Source organism: Genypterus blacodes, unplaced genomic scaffold, assembly GCF_046128005.1.
Source record: "Genypterus blacodes isolate CSIRO-AG114 ecotype Tasmania unplaced genomic scaffold, CSIRO-AGI_Gbla_v1 ptg000039l_1, whole genome shotgun sequence".
Taxonomy (NCBI): domain Eukaryota; kingdom Metazoa; phylum Chordata; class Actinopteri; order Ophidiiformes; family Ophidiidae; genus Genypterus; species Genypterus blacodes.
Window position 1 is genome coordinate 7,232,939 of NW_027466852.1, and position 19,224 is coordinate 7,252,162.

The window sequence follows — 19,224 nt, forward strand, 5'->3', positions numbered from 1 at the left end:
CGTGTGAATTTTTAACCTTGATGTGAAATGAGGTATGTTTTATTTTCTTGTCTTTTTATTTATTACAATGAGTTGTCTCATCATCTCCTCTATTGTTCACATAATTATCTGTCTGTCTGTTTATTTTTGTTATTTATCTTATTGTGTTCTCACCGCTTTCGTTAAATAAAGTTCAGTGTTTAAAAAAACAAACACCTGATCTGAGGTCAGTTCGGTGTCTGAATTGTCTCTGAGCTCCTCAGAGACTTAACCGACCTCTAACCAGCTGTTTTTAAGCTCCGTTTTAGCAATTATAAGGCAACATTGAGTTCTCATTAAGATGTATTATCATGTGCGTAAGATTATTTTACGTTTTGCTTTTTTAGAATGTCTCGACAATCTAATCGAATATTTTATTACCATGTTCGATATGAATATGAAAAGGCAAATATTGCGACCCATAGAACAAATACATACATTTTGCCTTAGATGTTAAATGTAAAGCTTTGGAGAGTCACCAAAAATAAACCTCAGCAGTAATCCACATACAATATAGTACAAGAATAGAGGCTGCGGGTTGAAGATTGCAGCTGAGGAGTTACTTGAGAGGCATTTACGTGGGGATGCTTACGGTGATTACAGGACAGATCTATTGGATTACAGGGGTCTGTGTGGATGCCGGGGGGGCTGGATCCTCGGGCTGAGAGTCCATCTGGGCTTTTGGGAGGAGCACTGCCTCCACACGCAGGAGGAGGAGGAGGTGGAGGAGGAGGAGAGGCATGAAAGTGAAACAGTACAGCCTGAGCACCGAGCAGACAGGACGCAGCATCTGGATCCTGCAAGTACAAGACAAGACACTAGGAGGCCGGAGCCAGGCAGGTAGGATGCTACACACACACACTGTGCAACATGTGGATGACAACATAGACGCATCATCCTCTCATCGGGGTGTTGTTCATTGTTGATGGTGTTATGAAGTGTCCTGATTAGCTCTGTACAGCCGTGTGTTTTTATAGCTGCTCCCGATGACCGTCAACTTTTTCATCAGCCCTGCGGGCAAGATGTGGACGTGAGCTCATGATGCATTTCACCTGACTGATGCTGCCGCTGCTTCCTGTTAAAGATGATAGCTTTGTATAATTCCACGTTTAAAGTTTTTCAACGTACAAGCTACTTTCTACGGTGGTGTCAGTGAACGCATCATTTCCCCTAGAACGGGATACATTAGCATCATAAACGTTATAGATGAAGGAGCATGTCAGCATTGTCAAAGTGCCACGTGTAGCCTAATGTACAAGAAAAACAAAATATACAAATCACATGTTTCTGAATTATTAATAAGCTTTAAGGCTGTTATCTATGTCTGACTGTCAGTAACACTGTATCAGCTGCTTTAATTCTAATATAATCCTCCAGTTGTCCATTTCCAACTGCAATAGCTTTGAAAGCAGCGTGGGCCTTAATTCCAAGACATAAATTAACTTGTTGCCCCACCCAGTAGCCTCAAAGGGAACATGGTGTTTAACGTTGTGTGGGGCCACTTTGCTACACCCCAAAAGTCAACCTGAAACCGTTTACATCATACCCATATATGACAGGCAGCCGCCCTGTAATATAGCAGACATGGGAGCCTCCCAGTACTGAACCTGACATTACCACCAAGATCCACCCTGCGTGTGGTTATGGCACCCACGAGAGTTACGGGCACACAGTGAGGACAGGCTGATCCATGAACACTCTGAGCTTTTATACGCTACTAAATCAGTTGTGATGTCATGTCAGTGTTGCAACCTCATGTCATGTTCACAGAGAAACTGCTAGTTTTTGGTGATTTTGAGTAGTCGGTTTGGTAACACAGTCAGTAGTATACAACAGCTGGCATGGAGTCAAAAGAGGAAGTTAACAGTGATAAGGCAGAAGAAGTTCCTTCATCTGAGCTACACAAGCACCACTTTGAACATGGCTAATTCTGCAAAAGTTACTCTACTGTAACAAAAGCAGCTTCTATTAGGAACAAGTCAAGTTAATAATGATAAGAAATAGTTTTAATAGTAATTATAATACAGCTAATAGTACTTCAATTCACTATAGATGCTCTAATTCTGTGACACTATTCAACTCAGTACCTAGTTACAAAGGCACCAAAGCTTCTGTGAGTGTCTTGTTTCCAAATCACTTTTTGCCATTAATAGATGTTAAATGACAGAAAATACAATAAAACTAAATAATGTGGAAAAGACATCAAAACTGAGAAACCTGACCAAACGCCCTTTAAAGGCGTGTTTGACTGTGTTCACCCCTTGCTGTGGTCTGCCCAGTTCCTGCAGGGCTGGACCACTTCTGGTATGGCTTATTTTTAACACACTCTTTGATCGTTACGTTTTTTTTTTACTCCGTCCAAAGAAGAAAATGAGCGGACAGCGATGTTACCATGTTATTACCAAGGCCCCAAAATGGAGTCACTGCCCTGGTTCCCCAGGAGTAAAATACAGCTTTCCAGGCAGCCGGGTGGCTTCGCTTGAAATAACTTGGCTGAATGGGGATGGCCAGGTTAGCCATTACTGTCTGTGACCATGTGGGATAGTTTTCTTTCCTGACGGTTTTCCATCCCACCCGTCCCTGCAGAGCATTGGGTGCACTGGTGGGAAAACAGAGTGCACGGTCCACCAGGGAGCAGGAGACCAATGGAAAAGTAGTCTAATGGAGATGCTTTGCTGACCTCCCATGTACAGTACACAGTCTGCTCTCATGGAGCACACTGGAAAATAACATCAGTCTCTTTTGTGCTGTAGACGTCAAACTGATTTGCTACAGACTAAGCATCGATACGACGTGGCTGTTTTCTCTGAGAGTGAAATCAGAGCGTCGAGACTTCAGGCTGTCAAAATGGATCATCTGGTGTCACCCTGTCAAATCTTTAATCTGATACATTCAAATAAGCTTTATTTCAATGCAATTTACAACTGTGGAACCACAAAATATTCCCGTATCCCTGTAAAAAACTCACGACTGGTGCTACTGTTGGTGAAGCTGCTCTTAGATCTGTCTCCAGAGGAATCATCATTACTGTCTGTCTCCTGTCTGATGCTCCGCCTAAGGACAGACTAGTTCAAAAATCACAAGCTAAAACTGTGCACAAGTTCTATTTTAGGGTGAGTGTTCCCTTTAATTACAGCCAAATGTGAAATTGGGTTTACAGGACACATTCACGATCTCACACGTATGCAACCTCTATGTCATATCAGCAAATGAGTTACTGGTCCATAAATGTCCTTGAGACGCGTAACACGGAATGACTAACCGCAGAGTGGCAGAGGAAGAAGTAACATGATCTCACTAACAACATAAGGGACATAATATTGTAATCGGCTAATGTCATTTGTCTGCTCTCATTGATCTTATTTGTCCTCTTGGTCAGTATTAATATACCTTGTAAAGCTTTAAGCTCCATCCCCAAGTCTGTCAAACTTTGTGATCTGTTGCCATCCATCAGTCACAAAACAAAGGATGAATCTATCCACGAGTGCGTCAGAGTGAATTCGACCATCATCCTCTCTGCACTGCAATGTGTCTCACCAAGACAGATTCAGGGAATGGGTACCTTCAGTGGCACCTTTGTTTAGAGCAGACATACTCTATTTCTAGCTCGTTCCGCTGGCTCTGGTGCCGGGTTTTCTCTAAACATACCATCCTGTGTGTATCCCAAATGACGTTTATTGTGATGCATTTCAGGGCTGATAGCAAATACCCTCAGATCCATTAATGGAGGGCTGTTAACGGCCTGGAAACCTTTTAAACATAAAGGAATGAAAATGGTCATTTCTGTTGTGCTCTCTGATGTGATTAACTGAAAAAGGCTCAACAGGAAAGGGGGATTACGCAAACAGCACCATAGTTCACTTCCGGCTCTGCTCATGTTCCATTTTGTCAGTTCTTTAACACAAAATGTCACTTTCCATAAAGGAGAGCAAGATTGAGTTTATTTTTGGTGTTCACAAAGAGCGACCTTTAGATTGAAGTCATCAAGAGCAGGAAGATGGCTCCGTTTTCACAACAGATGATTATTGACCATAAGTGACCATTAGAGCTCACTGCCGAGGACAGTAAACCTCTCCAGTGAGGGAGAGCAATGTGTCTCAAGGCCCAAAATACAAGTCTGACTGAGTGTTCAAACAGAAAACTGTCACAGTGGCTCTGGTGAATGTCCCCTGGAGGGAAAATGGATCACACAGGTTCAACTCATAAAACCACAGTGAAAATACAGTAGTTCACTATTATAAACGCCAAAAGAGCTATTCATTCTAAATGGACATTTTAGCCAGAAGAAACAAGAAGGTTTCATCTATAAACATTCCATCCTTTGCTTTCCAAATAGAAAGAGTGGAAACAAAAGTAAACATTTCTTCCCTGCTACTCTTCACCAAAATGTCCTAATAAGCCTGAGCCCTTGTGTTGCAACTAAGTGCAATACCTATTGACTGACGTACTTTTCTACCTTAAGCAACACGTCAATTTGGACCCGTACAGTTTGTTAGATTTCACCCTGTTGTTTTGTCCCGTGGCAGTGTGAAAGAGGCTTGACTGAGAGGAGGCGACCCGTGGATGGACAGCACCCATGGCGTCCCAGGAGCTCGTGGGTGATAGAGAATCTGCCGCTGATAACCTGAGCGCGGAAATGGAAGGTGGCGCTCAGCCAAGCACCGGTAAAAGTTGCCCGGTCCACACTCCTGGCAAGGAGGATACCAAACGAGGCTTTCGGAAAGGCATAGGGAGGCACAACGACTACGTGAAGATCTCTGTGCCCGAGTCCAAGGCCAATCGTCTGCCCATGGAATGGTGGAAGACGGTGATGGCGTTCTTTTATGCTGCCATTAACTTGGTTCTCACTACAGTTGTCATCACTATAGTCCACGAGAGGGTCCCACCCAAAGAGAGCAGCCCGCCGCTCCCTGATAAGTTCTTTGACTATATTGACAGAGTCAACTGGGCCTTTACAGTGACAGAGATCAACGGCATGGTTCTGCTGGTCATCTGGATTGTGCAACTCTTCTTCTACAGATACAAGTAGGTCTTTGGCACTGTGCTGAGTTAGCAAGAAGGTTTATTTTAGAATAAGCTTAGCTACTACAAATCGTGGAAAAAAATGGAAGTACGTTTAATGTCATTTCAGCAAAGACTTTAAATAGGATAGTGTTTCATTCAAGACACAATGTAGCACAAAAAGAATCAACCCTGCAGTATTTTGTTCATGTTTCAATGCTCCTAAAGTTTTATTGTAATGTGCCCTGTATGTCTCCATCCATTACTCTGAAATTGTTACTGCAGCCTGTAGATGAAGCAGATAAAAACCTTTCCTCCTTAGAGCTCAATTGAAACTCTGACTGAATTGAAAATGCCATCATATAACTTTTTCGTGGCTCTGCTGGAAATATTTCTATATTCAGTCATTCATATTTAGCACAAATGAGAGAATAGAAACAAATTTATAAAACATTTCCCATTGTTTTAGGGTGAATTTCTCATTTAAATTACAGCTTTACCTGCTCGACGCTGTGAGGAAATTCAATGTCTCTTTGCAGGTCCATAGCAAGCAGACGCTTCTTCTTCCTGATTGGCACCTTGTACTTGTACCGCTGTGTCACCATGTACATCACCACCCTGCCTGTACCTGGCATGCATATGACTTGTGCTCCTAAGGTAAGCAGCACTCTAAAATGAAAGGAGGCATCAGCTGTCGTTGTTCAGCCGTGCACTCTTGTGCACACTGGGACTCATTTTGCACAGCCACGTAAAAGAGGCAGCTATAAAAAAGCCATTTTGATTTTTACTGCTCCAGGACAGCAACATTATGGTGGTGCATCAGTGTTTGATCAAAAATATGAGCTCCTGGCAGAGGCTGCACAGTTTAAATGTTGTTTTGGTCCCCAAGAATCTGAAGAACCTCAGGCAGTCTGAAATTCTTGCAAGGAACAACTTTGCCCCTGTAATTTAAACACCAAAAGTACACTAAGATTTGCTGGCCTGGTTCAGGATCCCTGCTACGCTGTTTTGGTTTTCCTTCTTCCACCCCTCTTCCAATAGTTTGGTCCAAACAACTATATCTCTGTGCTTTTCCCTTTACTCACTGATTCATATTTTATCACTAATGATCCAGTCTGTTTGTATTTTACGCTTTTTCCTTCCACTGCTTTTCTCCGCCAGCTGCACGGAGACTCCCAGGCGAAAGTTCAACGCGTTCTCCGGCTGATCTCAGGTGCAGGTCTGTCCATAACAGGCTCCCATCTCATGTGTGGAGACTTCCTCTACAGTGGCCACACTGTCATGCTCACTCTCACTTACCTATTCATCAAAGAGTGTGAGTATCCTAATCAATACTTGTAAGGCATTTTGAATTAGATTTGTCTTTCATTTCTCATACTACCCTGATTATTGTATTATACAGCTACACATGGATCATTCAGTGACTCATGCAACAAGCTGACAGGCACCGACATTAGTGTCACTGTAATTACATGTTGACACTGGAGATGATGTGAAGCGAGAAGGGTGATGGTGAATTATGATGAAGTTTTTCACTGGATATGTAAAATCATGTGTTTTGGGTGACATTTTACAACCGGAGGTTCAAACCCATAAACTTGACCTTTAATGTGGTTTTTGCTGTGGCCCTGCCTGCTTATGTGCTGCAAGGCTTCTACTTGTTCTTCTCACAGTTCCTTGAGAGGCTACATAGTGCTGTTTTACTGTCAGTGAGAATTTTAACCAGAAATGGATGCCAACTTGTGTAAGTTTGTTATTTGTGTCTCTCTTATCCTCCTCTGAAGACTCTCCTCGGTCGTTCTGGTGGTACCATCTGATGTGCTGGTTGCTGAGTGCTGTGGGTGTGGTGTGCATCTTAGTGGCTCATGAGCACTACAGCGTCGATGTGGTAGTGGCCTATTTCATCACTTCTCGTCTGTTCTGGTGGTACCACACCATGGCCAACTTACAGGTTTGGATTCAGACTTAAATACTGGGTGACTGTGTGTGCGTGTGTGTTTGTGTAATCCTTGTAACAACACAGTGGTTACATGAGTCAGTTTGCATGGAGGGCTTTACTCTGCCTGGTGACACATGGCTGTGTTCAAAGGATTTGCCTCAACGACCCAAGCTGAAAAGAAATACAAGTCAACACCACAATTCATTGCAGTTTGAGCTTAAAGTAAAGTGGTCCGGCTATATATTACTGCCTTTGTAAACAGACGACACATATTTTTGGACCATGCGTCAAAACTTTGGATAATTCCCAAGAACAGGCAGAGTTTACAGGGTGGCTAGTTACTCCCTCTACTGGCCAAACTGTATAGGGTACTGTATCTTTGAAGGTAGTATTGCACCAAAAGAATGTGGTCACTGGAGATGCTGTATGTTATATATGTTATCTAGTTCCCCTTGTCAGACTACTCCAGTTAAATATCATAACGCTTGTGCTGTCTTTAGAATGTGTCCACTCACCTCGCCACATCCATTTGACGTGATGTTATATTTTGTAGAACATACTCTCTTTTCCTCTGGGAACGTCTTCGTTTCAGCAAAGCAATTAGATGCCCTTTTCTCATCCATCTAGATGCGAACGCAAACACTTTGGGTGGCTGCCAGAAGGTAGATAATGGTCAATAGCAATAAATCCTGTGGCAACTTTGCCCATCAAAGTGCCAGAATTATGAAAGGAGTTTCACGGGTAATGTTTACTTACGCCATGGTCAGGAAAGGTACTTCTTCCTGACACCTCAAAAAGTCCAGCCAACTTAAAAATCACCAGAATTATTCAGCTTAATAATAATAGTTTTTATTCAACTATAGATTCATACTAGAAGCCCACCATCTAAACTGTCTCTCTCTCTCTCTACCCATTTTGTTGTTAAACTAAACGTATACAGCCAGCAAATGAGGGACAAGAAGGCTGTAACTGTAAGACCAAACTATTTCTCTATCATTGACACCAAGAAAGGACATCATAAAATCATGAATCATGAAATACATTATGAATATTTACAATGATGGAGAATTTGATGAATTCATCTACTGTATTTCCTTTTCTTTTCTTTTTCTCGACAGACGCTGAAGTGCTCACCCAACAACTACCTCACCAACACCTGGTGGAACCCGATATTCAACTTTCTGGAGAGGAATGTGCAAACTGCAGTGCCGTGCTCCTACAGCTGGCCCATCACCTGGCCCCCTGCCTGCCTTAAAAACCCCTGTAAGAAGTACTCCATGGTACAGAGCACACGAGAGGAGTGACAGCACCCAGAGGCCCCACCAGTGTTGTTTCATCATCTACTGGATTTGTATTCATGCAGTCTGGTCTACTGTACCGGAAAATAGTTGTGTTACCCATGTGAATGAAATGATACGGATAAGTTATAAAAAAATAGTTTTACAGCAAAAATGTGCGACATGTATTCAGAAAGGATCATCCAAACTGTCTTTGTGTGTTCTTTGCAACTCTAATTTATTGCTCCTCTATTTAACGTCCTGCAAAGTCGTCAGTGTTTTTCGTAAATGGTGCTTGTGTTTGCTCCAAACGAATTTCAGACAGTAACGCATAGTTCATGCTCACTGTTTTGCAGGTTTGCTGCAGTATTGGCGAGACTTGATTTTTGATCTGTTAATCCAGGTTTACCTCAATATCATGTCAGTGTGCTCAAGTCACAAGGTGCCTTAGAAAACAGTGTTAAGTCTTAGTATGTGTAAGAATGTATACATATACAGTATATACCATATACAGTCTTGTTGTAATTTTTTTCTATAAGTTTTTTAATCGATTTTGTATTAATTTTAATAGCATTCAATGTGCATATAGCCTATACATAGCTGTAGTTTCAGCAGTAAAACTTAACAATATGGAAGTTTCAGTGTGTCTTTTTTTAAGGGGGCAGAACTGTAGGTTGTAATATAGGCATGTATATGATGCACATGATTCATGGGAGTCATTAAACCTCATGTCTGTCATTAGGCGGAGTGGCACACAGCATTACATTCAGTTCCCCTTTAGTATTAGTCAATTTAGTATTAAACCTACATTAAAGTAATACTCCTGTGATTCCACAAAATGTCCTGATTTTCGGGTCATTTACAAAAGAACTCAGTTGTTTCTATTTTTACTTTTGTAATTTCAAAAACAACATCAATGAACAGTATTTTTTGTAACTTGTAACATTCATGGAGCTGTTTTGTGTTGCCTTACCAAGTCTGCAGGCCTTTGAAGGGGCCATTATGGAACCTCGTGCTGTTACTTTAACAGTACAAAGATGGAAGCTATGAACACCACAATAAAGCTTAGAGTATCTTCTAGATTCCCCAATAGATCTGTGTCATGCTATAATGATGGAAACGCGTTGTGAAAAACATTTTCTATGGGTACTATTTCTCCTTGCAACACCCTGTTAGTCTTTCTCTGCAACACTCTCAGCTATTTCACATTACAAATACAGATGTTTCAGGGTAAATGGTCATTCTGGAGGCACAGTGAACATATTTGTATCTAAATATAACTATATAATTATAGCTTGATTGTAGCTTTTGGACTATGTTCTAGTTTTCTAGCACATGATTTCATAAGGGCCCATTTAAGACCTTCAAAACGTGGCAGTGACCTGGTTTGCACATGACCTGACAATCGTAAGGTTTTGTAAACGTTCAATAATTTGATCAAATATCTGCCTAACAAAACGACAATAGTTGAAAGACTGTTTTCTTTCCCAGAACGTAATTCCGATCCGTTTTTATAACAGAAAACAGAAAAGAAATATCTCCAATGTATTTACAATTCAATAACTGTTTTACGCCCCTTCATATTTTCCTATTTTCTCCTTTTTTACGCGTGAAGAAGGCGAGGAAGAGTCTGTAAAACAGCACAAGGAGATAATAATAGAGAAATCACGTCAAACGGTTCAAACAACGATTCCTATTCGTTGTCAAATCCGCCAATCAAACGAGACGCCACATTGCCAACCAATAGAAATCGAATCCCAGTACCACGCGGTCCTCTACAACGTCATAACAACAGGAAGCGCATGAACAGGGCTTTAAACATGTCTGTGCCTCCTGCTTATAAGAGCTGTAATTTAGCAAAACATCATTAATAAACCTAAAACTGGATGACAGACGGTTAATTTAATGACGTCATGGATCCCGAGTGGGTAGAACAGCTCTGCGGCTCTTTAAACGTGGCAGTGATCGCGTTCTTATGTGTGTGTTATTATGCTTTTATTTATATGAAACGTCGTAACTTTGGAAATATTCCTCCCGGTCCGAAACCGTGGCCGGTGGTTGGTAACGTCGGCCACTTTCTCGTCCCTTCTTTCGTCCAGAAAAGGTTCGGAGGCGGACGCGAAGCGGCCAGCAAGTCCGAGCCGGTATCTCCTCAAGTTATTTTAATGCAACGGGCCAAAGTTTATGGTAATTTGTACAGTTTCTTTGTTGGGAGTCAGCTGGTCGTTGTGTTGAATGGATATGAAGTCTTAAAGGACGCGCTGTCCAATCACGCTGACGTGTTTTCAGACAGGCCGGACGTTCCCATTATCACCATCATGACTAAACGCAAAGGTAAACAGATACTACATGTAAACAAATCAATGTGCTTAAATTCACAATGATTATTCAATGAGGATTATATTTTTTCACCTCCCACTCTCACACAAGAGGTATTGAAACTAAAATACAGAAGTAACTCTCCCACAATTTAACAGACATAAGACTTCAAACAGGAATCGTGTCTTACATTGAGGAATTAGAGACTTGTCTATTTTTCACCTAGGACCTTTGAGATCCAAGGTAGGATTCTGTAAAAATAAAAATCTGTAAAAATTTTAATGTTTATGATGTGTGATTTTTACATGAAGACAAAAACATAACTATTACTCTTGTATATCTTTAATATACATATTGTGTCTTAATGTGCAGTTAGTTAGTGTGTGAGGGATGGAGGAGCAGGATTTGGAAGAATGATTACATCCTTTATTTGTAAGACGTACCTTTAATCATGTATTTAAAGGTATGTCACAATTTAAAGTCCATGCTGGAGACAGGATTGAAAACCAGCCAAGTTGTCCATGAGGTGCAGTGTTACTTCTGTCCTTTCCCTGATTCCAGATGTATTATCATAACATTATTGTTCATTTAAGGTGTAATTGTTGATTGTTAACCTGACCCATTGTTGTTCTGTTTTGACTGAATTCCAGGAATAGTCTTTGCACCTTATGGGCCAGTCTGGAGGAAGCAGCGTAAGTTCTGCCACACCACACTCCGAAACTTTGGCCTGGGAAAATTGAGTTTAGAGCCCTGCATCCTTGAAGGCCTGTCTACCATCAAAACAGAGCTGCTCAGACTCAGTGAGGAATGTGGTGGAGCTGGTGTCGACATGGCACCGCTGATCGGCAACGCAGTGTCAAACGTCATCTGTTCAATGAGCCTGGGTCAGCGCTTCCATCACCAGGACCGTGAGTTCCGCACCTTGCTGGACCTTATGGCGCGCGGGCTGGAGATCAGCGTTAACAGCCCGGCAGTCCTCATCAACATCTTGCCACTGCTGTACCACCTCCCGTTTGGGGTCTTCAAGGAGTTACGGCAGGTGGAAGGAGACATCAGCGCATTTCTGAAGAGGATTATTGCAAGACACCGGGATACACTGCAGCCTGACAACCCCAGAGATCTTATAGACATGTACTTGGTGGAGATCCTGGCCCAGGAATCTGCTGGAAAGAAAGACAGCAGCTTCACAGAAGATTATCTCTTTTATATAATAGGGGATCTCTTCATTGCTGGCACTGACACCACCACAAATTCGGTATTGTGGATTCTGCTCTACATGGTCTTATACCCTGATGTCCAAGGTAACAGGAGCATTCACTCCATTACCCAACTGATACTAGACCAGTGTGTAATCTTAGCACTTTATGGAGTTTGCACATGGATTACATGGTTTGTACTGTTCTGATCTCAGAGACGGTCCAGGCTGAGATCGATGAGGTGGTAGGCAGACATCGTGTGCCATCTCTAACCGATAAAGGGAGGCTGCCCTACACTGAGGCCACTATCATGGAGGTGCAGAGAATGACTGCTGTGGTTCCTCTGGCTATTCCTCATATGGTGTCAGAGACAACAGGTGACAAACACTCACGATCTTTCCCCCAGTTTTTAGAGTCCACTGTTACTGTTAGACATGTTAGACTCGGTTATTTAAGGTGAGTCAATCAGTAAACCTGGACTTTGTAACATGGCTGTTCAAAGTAACATCTCAGGTTATGTCATCGTCATGTTTCTTTGTCCTCTAACAGAGTTTAGAGGCTACACTATTCCCAAGGGGACAGTTATTGTCCCCAACCTGTGGTCCGTCCACAGAGATCCCAGTGTTTGGGACAATCCAGACAGTTTTGACCCAACACGCTTCTTGGATGATGAGGGGAAATTGCAGAGGAAGGAGTGTTTCATTCCATTTGGGATTGGTATGCCATTTTTTGTCAACACGCCTGACATTTGGATGTGTGAATTTGCTTCAAAATTTGCATCTTATGATTCCCTCCTCTCCCTCAGGTCGCAGGGTCTGCATGGGCGAACAGCTGGCTAAGATGGAGCTTTTCCTGATGTTTACCAGCTTAATGCAGGCCTTCAGCTTCAGGCTGCCAGATGGGCTGCCTCCTCCTCCCATGCACGGACGCTTTGGCCTGACGCTGGCACCCTGCCCATACACTGTATGTGTGAGCCCACGCAGATCAGCGTAACACACAGATCCTCTATTAAAATCGATTGTCTACTAACAGATTTTCTATAAACAAGAGTACCAAAGGCCATTCAGGAGCATAAAGAAGTTATTCAAGGCCACCTGGAGAAATAATGTGAGGATGTGTGGAAATATATGAAAGGTTTTTGACTTCTGGTTCTCCCACATGTACAATATGCCTTTGCACTTTGAAAGATACCTCACAAATGACTCAAAATATGTATTTATTTACCGGTCATTATGTAATCAGTGGGCCAGGGGTGCTGCCCAATTACACTCTCGTGGCTTAGCATCATTTAGCTTTCAAAATCCAGTGTTAATATATCAACATGTGTTAATATGTCTCGCAATATTAGCATTTAGCACTTTATAGGACAATCACACCCAGAGCCTCCAGACTCAGCTGTGTGACTGTGAGCACAAGAAGTTGTCCATGTCATTTCCTTTAGGGCAGTAAATCTCCTCAACAAACTTGACTGTTCTGCACAGGTTATTCTCATCCAAACTCATGGCATTGTATTTTTGTGTGTTTTAACATTTCAATGTTTATTTAAGGGTCTGATATTTTAGATCTATGATCATCAGGGTACGATCGAACCTGTAAAGAAGGAATTCTAATTACTGACATTATTTTGCGTTTGTGTTGTTTTATGCTGTATGATCATTCATCTCTATCTTTGTTCGCAGCCAGTGGTGCAGAATTAAGTTTTGTCATTTCAAACAGATTCTAAATTGTCACTTTGATGTTCTGTCTCTTACGTTGTCCAGTGTTTCTTGTTGTTATACACCAGCAAAGGCATTTAAGAGGTTCATTCTTCTTTGTAAGGTACACACATTGCATATGCTGTGGAGTTATGTTACTGTATATTCAGGGTACAGGACGTGTACTGAATTAGATTTATACACATTTATTAAACTAATAAATAGATGGTTAATGCTGAGTTTGCTTTCTTCTTAGTTTCCTTCTGTCCTTACTCTTTTTTACTTCTTACTTTCATTCATTTTCTGGAATTTGAATTGTTTTTTGTTTGTACAAGCTGTAAATTATATATTTGCGCAATGTAAATCATTGTTTTTAGTAGTTTACTGAATAAACCTCATCCAAAGGAACATTTTGTCGACCTTTGAGGATGTGTGTGAAAGGTCACGGGAAACCTAAATGACTACGTCACTGTCCGACTGTCGACCTTCCGCAGTGTGTCAAGTGTCTTTGGCTCTCTCTCACACACACACACATAAACACACACATACATACACACTCACAACATGGCGTTCGTCACTCGCCAAATCTCCAGGACTTTCTCCTCGTCCGCTGTCAGGAATGTTGTAATAAAGAATGTGACCATCATCGGGGGAGGACAGATGGGCGCAGGCATTGCACAGGTGAGCGCACGAGCCTGCACGGCGCTGCGCGAGCGTCCAAGCTAACTGAAGCTAACTGTAGCTAACCGAAGCTAGCATGCTAACTGGTAGTTCTAAACTACACTAAACTAACGTACTGGCAGTTCGTCAACGTAAACGCATATTAAATAACGCGTAATGTGTAGGGGTAGTTGTAATTGTAATTCATTTTACACATTTGTCTAAGTTTCTTTCTTTTCCTCACAAGATATAAACTTAGAACAGTCAACGGAACCACACACATTTTAACACAGGGTGTCGCTCTTGCACCTCTGACCTATACAAACTGCTGTAATGAGCCGTGTAATTCATTTTGATTTGCGAGTTGAACACATTTGGATAGATAATATTCTATTTTTAACAACATGTATAATACACTAAAAATCCCAAACAACTGGACGATGTAGACGCTCCTCTAAACTGGCTAGTCAGATATTGATATGACATACTGTATATATATTTATATATTGATATTTTGCATTCAAATGTCAGTGGTAATGAGTTTTCAATTGGAGAAGGAACACATTCATGTCATGTCTTTATGATGAAATGACATGTAAAGTTTAATTTCTTATCCTAATTTCTTTATATGTTTAAATGTATCAAATTACACTTTTTTATAAGGTTGCTGCATCCACTGGCCACACTGTGACACTGGTGGACACAAATGAGGACATCCTGAAAAAGTCAGTCAAAGGAATTGAAGGGAGCCTAAAAAGAGTGGTCAAGAAGAAGTTTGCTGACAAGCCAGAGGTGAGACAGAGTCCATTGTATGTATTTGTAATCAGAGGAAATGACAAATTAGATTTGTTTAGAATTAAAGGATTCTTGGCTAATGGCAGGAATATGGGTTTGCATTTGATGTGTTTCAGGCAGGTGTGGAGTTTGTCAACAAAGTCCTGCAGAATGTTTCAACCTCAGCAGATGCTGAATCTGCAGTGCAGAGTACAGATCTTGTGCTGGAGGCCATCGTGGAAAATCTGAAAATCAAACAGGATCTCTTCGGCCGACTGGACAAGCTGGCACCAGCGTGAGTCCTGGCCGCAAATCTGAAATCTGTCCACAAGAGGTCCCTCTCCTCTGTTGCAGCATATACTGTGTGTATTAGGGGCTGTTTGCGCTCATCATTTCATTCTCATACTCACTAATTACATATATTGGTGTGACCTAAATGTGGCAGCTTTTTTCTATTACAAAAAACTAAAAACAAATGATCATCCCCATACTCGAGCTGGACATGGCGATGATGCAACGCTCACTTATGTCCTCTGGCTCACAGTGGACAGTCCTGTCCCAGCATCTGCCAAGAAGAATTACACCAGATTTCCAGTGACTTTTCCCATTTGCACTGAAACTTCCTTGCAATTTGAAAATGTATTCTTCAGACTTGGGGAATGATGATGGAAATTGACAAATCTAGCCAGAACATGAGCTATTTTTCCTCTTGGATGACCTTTTTGTTTCATCTTAGCTAGTTTAAGATGTCATCCAAGTGATTCTTCAGTGATTCTTTTTTGTTTGCGTCACATTTCACATGTTTAGTTCACAGTACTGCAAAGATTTCTTCTCGACATATTCCACAAAATGTTTTTCTCACTGCCTGTCTGCACCTCTTGTGTCAGACATACCATCTTTGCGAGCAACACGTCATCCCTGCCCATCACTGACATCGCCAGCTCCACCGGCAGGCTGGACCGCTTTGGTGGCCTTCACTTCTTCAACCCCGTGCCTATGATGAAGCTTGTGGAGGTACGTCTCTGCACCTGCTCCTGTTTCTGCTCCACTGTCACAGATCGCCTCAAACATGCTGTTCATTGGTCTGAAAAACCACAAATAAAACGGCCAAACAATCGTTTAAAAGAGACTCCTAGGATTGGATTGTGTCCCTCTGACAGAGTTTTGTCAGGTTCAGATTCAAAACTCTTGTGTTTGTCTGAGCTGGACACAGATTTGTCAGACTACAATCCGGTTAGGTTTCAGAACATAATGTTATGTGTCAGGTCGTCTCAGGCGGCACTCTGGGGTTACAGGTTTGGCTCTAATCACATTGTTATTGAACTGAGCTTTAATATGCACAACAAGACCCACCTGAGCCCCCGGGCACAGCTGCTGAAGGGGCCACTGTCATTTTTTTAAATTGCTCACATCACTTAAATTGATTATTGAATGAATTAGATTTCCTTGTTCATGAGAAAAGCACAAATATGAAATTCATTACAACTGATTACATTGGTGCCACCTGGATTCTGCATGTGATGTGTGCTGTCATAAATATTCCTCAGAGGAAATGCTACAGTTTGCCTCTGTAGCGCCTCCTACTGAAGGTGAATGTGATTTAATACCAGCATGCACCACAAGGGGAATCGCCACCTCGGTTGTCACTCAAGTCTCCAGTTCTCGGGTGGGAGGAGCGGTGGAGGAAACCTGATGTGACCCTGAGGTTTCAATAAGCTGCAGACTGACAGCCAACCAACATCGCAGCCTTTTCCCCTTTTTCTTTCTTCCTTGCTTCCATTTCCGCCTGCACACGTTTTCATCCTCTCCCAAAGCCTCGCACATGCGCAGCCGCTGCTTTCTCCCATATGGCTACGCGGACATGGAAAGCATAAATCGCTCTTTACAGGCTGCTGATTTTCAAATGTCACGGCCCTGGGTGAAATTTAGACGGGCGACGGTTCGTTTATGTGCTTGACTGAGCTGTGTCCCATTCCTGCGTTGTGTGTGTAAAGGGGTTGACACAGTGATAACACAGGCCATCAAATTTAGTGCGAAAAGCCTGTCAGGCAGATCAGCCCCGTGGTGAACCCTCATGGAAAAGGGCCCCTACCATTTAACATCACTTCCTCATGTCTTACTACATGTTTTTCACAGGTTATCGGAACCTCAGCAACAAGCCAAGACACTTTCGATTCCCTCCTGAACTTCAGCAAAGCACTTGGAAAAACACCAGTATCTTGCAAAGTGAGGTTTACTTTCTGCTCGTATCCTTCTTTGAAGTTTATTAATCACCGTTAGTTTTGTTGACAGGACACTCAGCATCCTGGATCTCTTTGTGCAGGATACACCTGGGTTCATTGTAAACCGCCTCCTTGTTCCGTACATGATGGAAGCTGTCCGGTTGCATGAGAAAGGTATGAATAACAATAAGTGTCAAGATGTGATTGTTGTTATAAGTTTTAGAAATGAGTGGCGATGTTGTGGGCCCGGCTTTCATGTTTACATTTCTACATTTCTCAGGCCACGGCTCTAAAGAGGACATCGATATAGCGATGAAACTCGGTGCTGGATATCCTATGGGACCCTTTGAACTCCTGGATTATGTAGGACTCGACACAGCAAAGTTCATTATTGACGGTGAGTAAGATATTATTCATAAAAGAAGCCAATTATAAGACTGACTTTCTTTCCTCGCCCCCCAAAAGAAAGAAAGAAACAAAGCAAGATGAAAGGAATCCACTGGAACGTTTTTAACATATTTAAACATCTTCAAAAGTTCAATCTCGAGTTCTTGTCTTCTTTGTGGTGCTGCGTCTCTCTTTAGGCTGGAGTGCGATGGAGCCGGGGAATCCACTTTTCGCCCCGAGTGAAATGCTGAACAAGTTGGTTGCAGAGGGCAAATATGGCAAGAAGACGGGAGAGGGATTCTACAAGCACAAGTAAAAGTGACGCATCCACAGAGAACAGTGAAGAAAAGGATAATATGACTGTGCTGCGTCATGACTACACAACATTATTGATCATAACAACCTGTGTGCCTTCTGCATCAAAGGCTGTTTTTTGTCTTTTGTCCATGTTGTTGTGGATATCAGTGAACTAATGTGAGAAATCTGATTAAACTGAAATATTTTCCAATTGTTTGTCTTCATTATAGGTGAATAATGTGGATTAAAGTATTGATCCGCAGCTATACTTATGCATGAATGGAATTTGATCAAATTCACACACATAAATTAAGTAAGATGCCAGTATTTGTACAGATTGTGAGAATGTTGTGGATTTGCATTCACAAGCAATTCAGGTGGATTTCCAGCCTCAGCACTTGGTTACCTGTGAAACATTATGTTTAAGGAACACAAGGTGGTGCTGTTGCACTTAAAACAGGTATTGGAGGGTTACTTTGAAGTTGCCTATAAATAGATATTTTTATATGCGTCTCTTGTGGTGAGAATGTTGTGTGGAAGCGTATTTGTAACTGTGGCGTTCAAGAATTTACTTCAATTGATCATTTTTACACTGAGGGACAAATGTGCATCTGTCTGCACGTGAAACTGTTTTTCATTTGCAAGGTTGATGGACTCTTAACCTTCTTTTTCCATCATTGCTATAACGCTGTGTGAATGCGCCCTCGGGTGCTCCAGGCTTTCGCAGTTTGAATTGCTTGTCAATATTGGAAGTTAATTTTGAAGCCTCTACTAAAGCTTCTACATTGACAGTGCCGTACGCTACCAGTAGGTGGCAGCACTGCCCATGGCATCTCCAATGATGACACACAAACTTCCATGTGGCACTTTCAGCTCTGTTCTCCCCACCACACAAGTGATCAAATGAGCCAATGGTGCCTTTTTATTTTTCTTAAAAAAACATATTGAAACAGATCAAATATGACCACTTGGGAAGCAAAATGCTATGCCAAGATGACAGTGACCCAAAATATAATAAACAATAAAAAAAGGAATTCATCAAGTAATACTAAAATAGAGCATTAAAATCAAATTGTTACAGAGATGTTTGCATGGAATAAACAACATGGCTAAAGACCACACTATTAGCTACCAGAGAGAAAAGACAAAGGTCCATTGCAATAAAAGAGACTGCCAAGTGCTGGGGTAAATATATATATATGCTTCATTTGTCATGATTTAGAACAATAAAATATAGGCCTCTGAGTTTATCACTCTTGCCTTGTCCTGATGTTGCCTGCAAAAATACCAAGAAAATTGACATATCCTGACAGTTAAAAAGTACACATTAAGCATTATAAGCATTATTTTACATTTGAGCAAGACTTGAGGTCACTATTTGTTACAAATAGTTATCAAAAGAAGCCTTAAGTTTTAATTTTCTGCAAGATGCTTCAACAA

At 41.7% G+C, this 19,224-nt stretch overlaps 3 protein-coding genes across 4 annotated transcripts; all 3 read left to right on the forward strand.

Annotated features, from left to right (window-relative positions):
- The first annotated feature begins 784 nt into the window (after positions 1–784).
- On the forward strand, positions 785–9,237 carry sgms2a (sphingomyelin synthase 2a). Its single transcript, XM_076148024.1, has 6 exons — positions 785–858; positions 4,545–5,043; positions 5,559–5,676; positions 6,181–6,334; positions 6,804–6,970; positions 8,077–9,237. The coding sequence occupies exons 2-6, from the start codon at positions 4,595–4,597 to the stop codon at positions 8,260–8,262; spliced, it is 1,074 nt and encodes a 357-aa protein (XP_076004139.1). The 5' UTR covers positions 785–858; positions 4,545–4,594; the 3' UTR covers positions 8,263–9,237.
- A 794-nt stretch (positions 9,238–10,031) lies between these two features.
- Positions 10,032–13,843, forward strand: cyp2u1 (cytochrome P450, family 2, subfamily U, polypeptide 1). 2 transcript variants are annotated; one of them, XM_076148227.1, is made up of 6 exons: positions 10,032–10,422; positions 10,525–10,569; positions 11,205–11,855; positions 11,966–12,127; positions 12,300–12,467; positions 12,556–13,843. In XM_076148227.1, exons 1-6 carry the CDS (start codon positions 10,149–10,151, stop codon positions 12,741–12,743), a joined length of 1,488 nt encoding a protein of 495 aa, XP_076004342.1. In that variant the 5' UTR covers positions 10,032–10,148; the 3' UTR covers positions 12,744–13,843. The 2 variants fall into 2 exon arrangements, with proteins under 2 accessions (XP_076004342.1, XP_076004341.1); XM_076148226.1 differs by having other exon boundaries at positions 10,032–10,569.
- Positions 13,844–13,921: 78 nt separating this feature from the next.
- hadh (hydroxyacyl-CoA dehydrogenase) lies at positions 13,922–19,090 on the forward strand. Its single transcript, XM_076148010.1, has 8 exons — positions 13,922–14,125; positions 14,768–14,896; positions 15,016–15,173; positions 15,766–15,892; positions 17,015–17,104; positions 17,202–17,274; positions 17,381–17,497; positions 17,685–19,090. The coding sequence occupies exons 1-8, from the start codon at positions 14,009–14,011 to the stop codon at positions 17,801–17,803; spliced, it is 930 nt and encodes a 309-aa protein (XP_076004125.1). The 5' UTR covers positions 13,922–14,008; the 3' UTR covers positions 17,804–19,090.
- Positions 19,091–19,224: the final 134 nt, after the last annotated feature.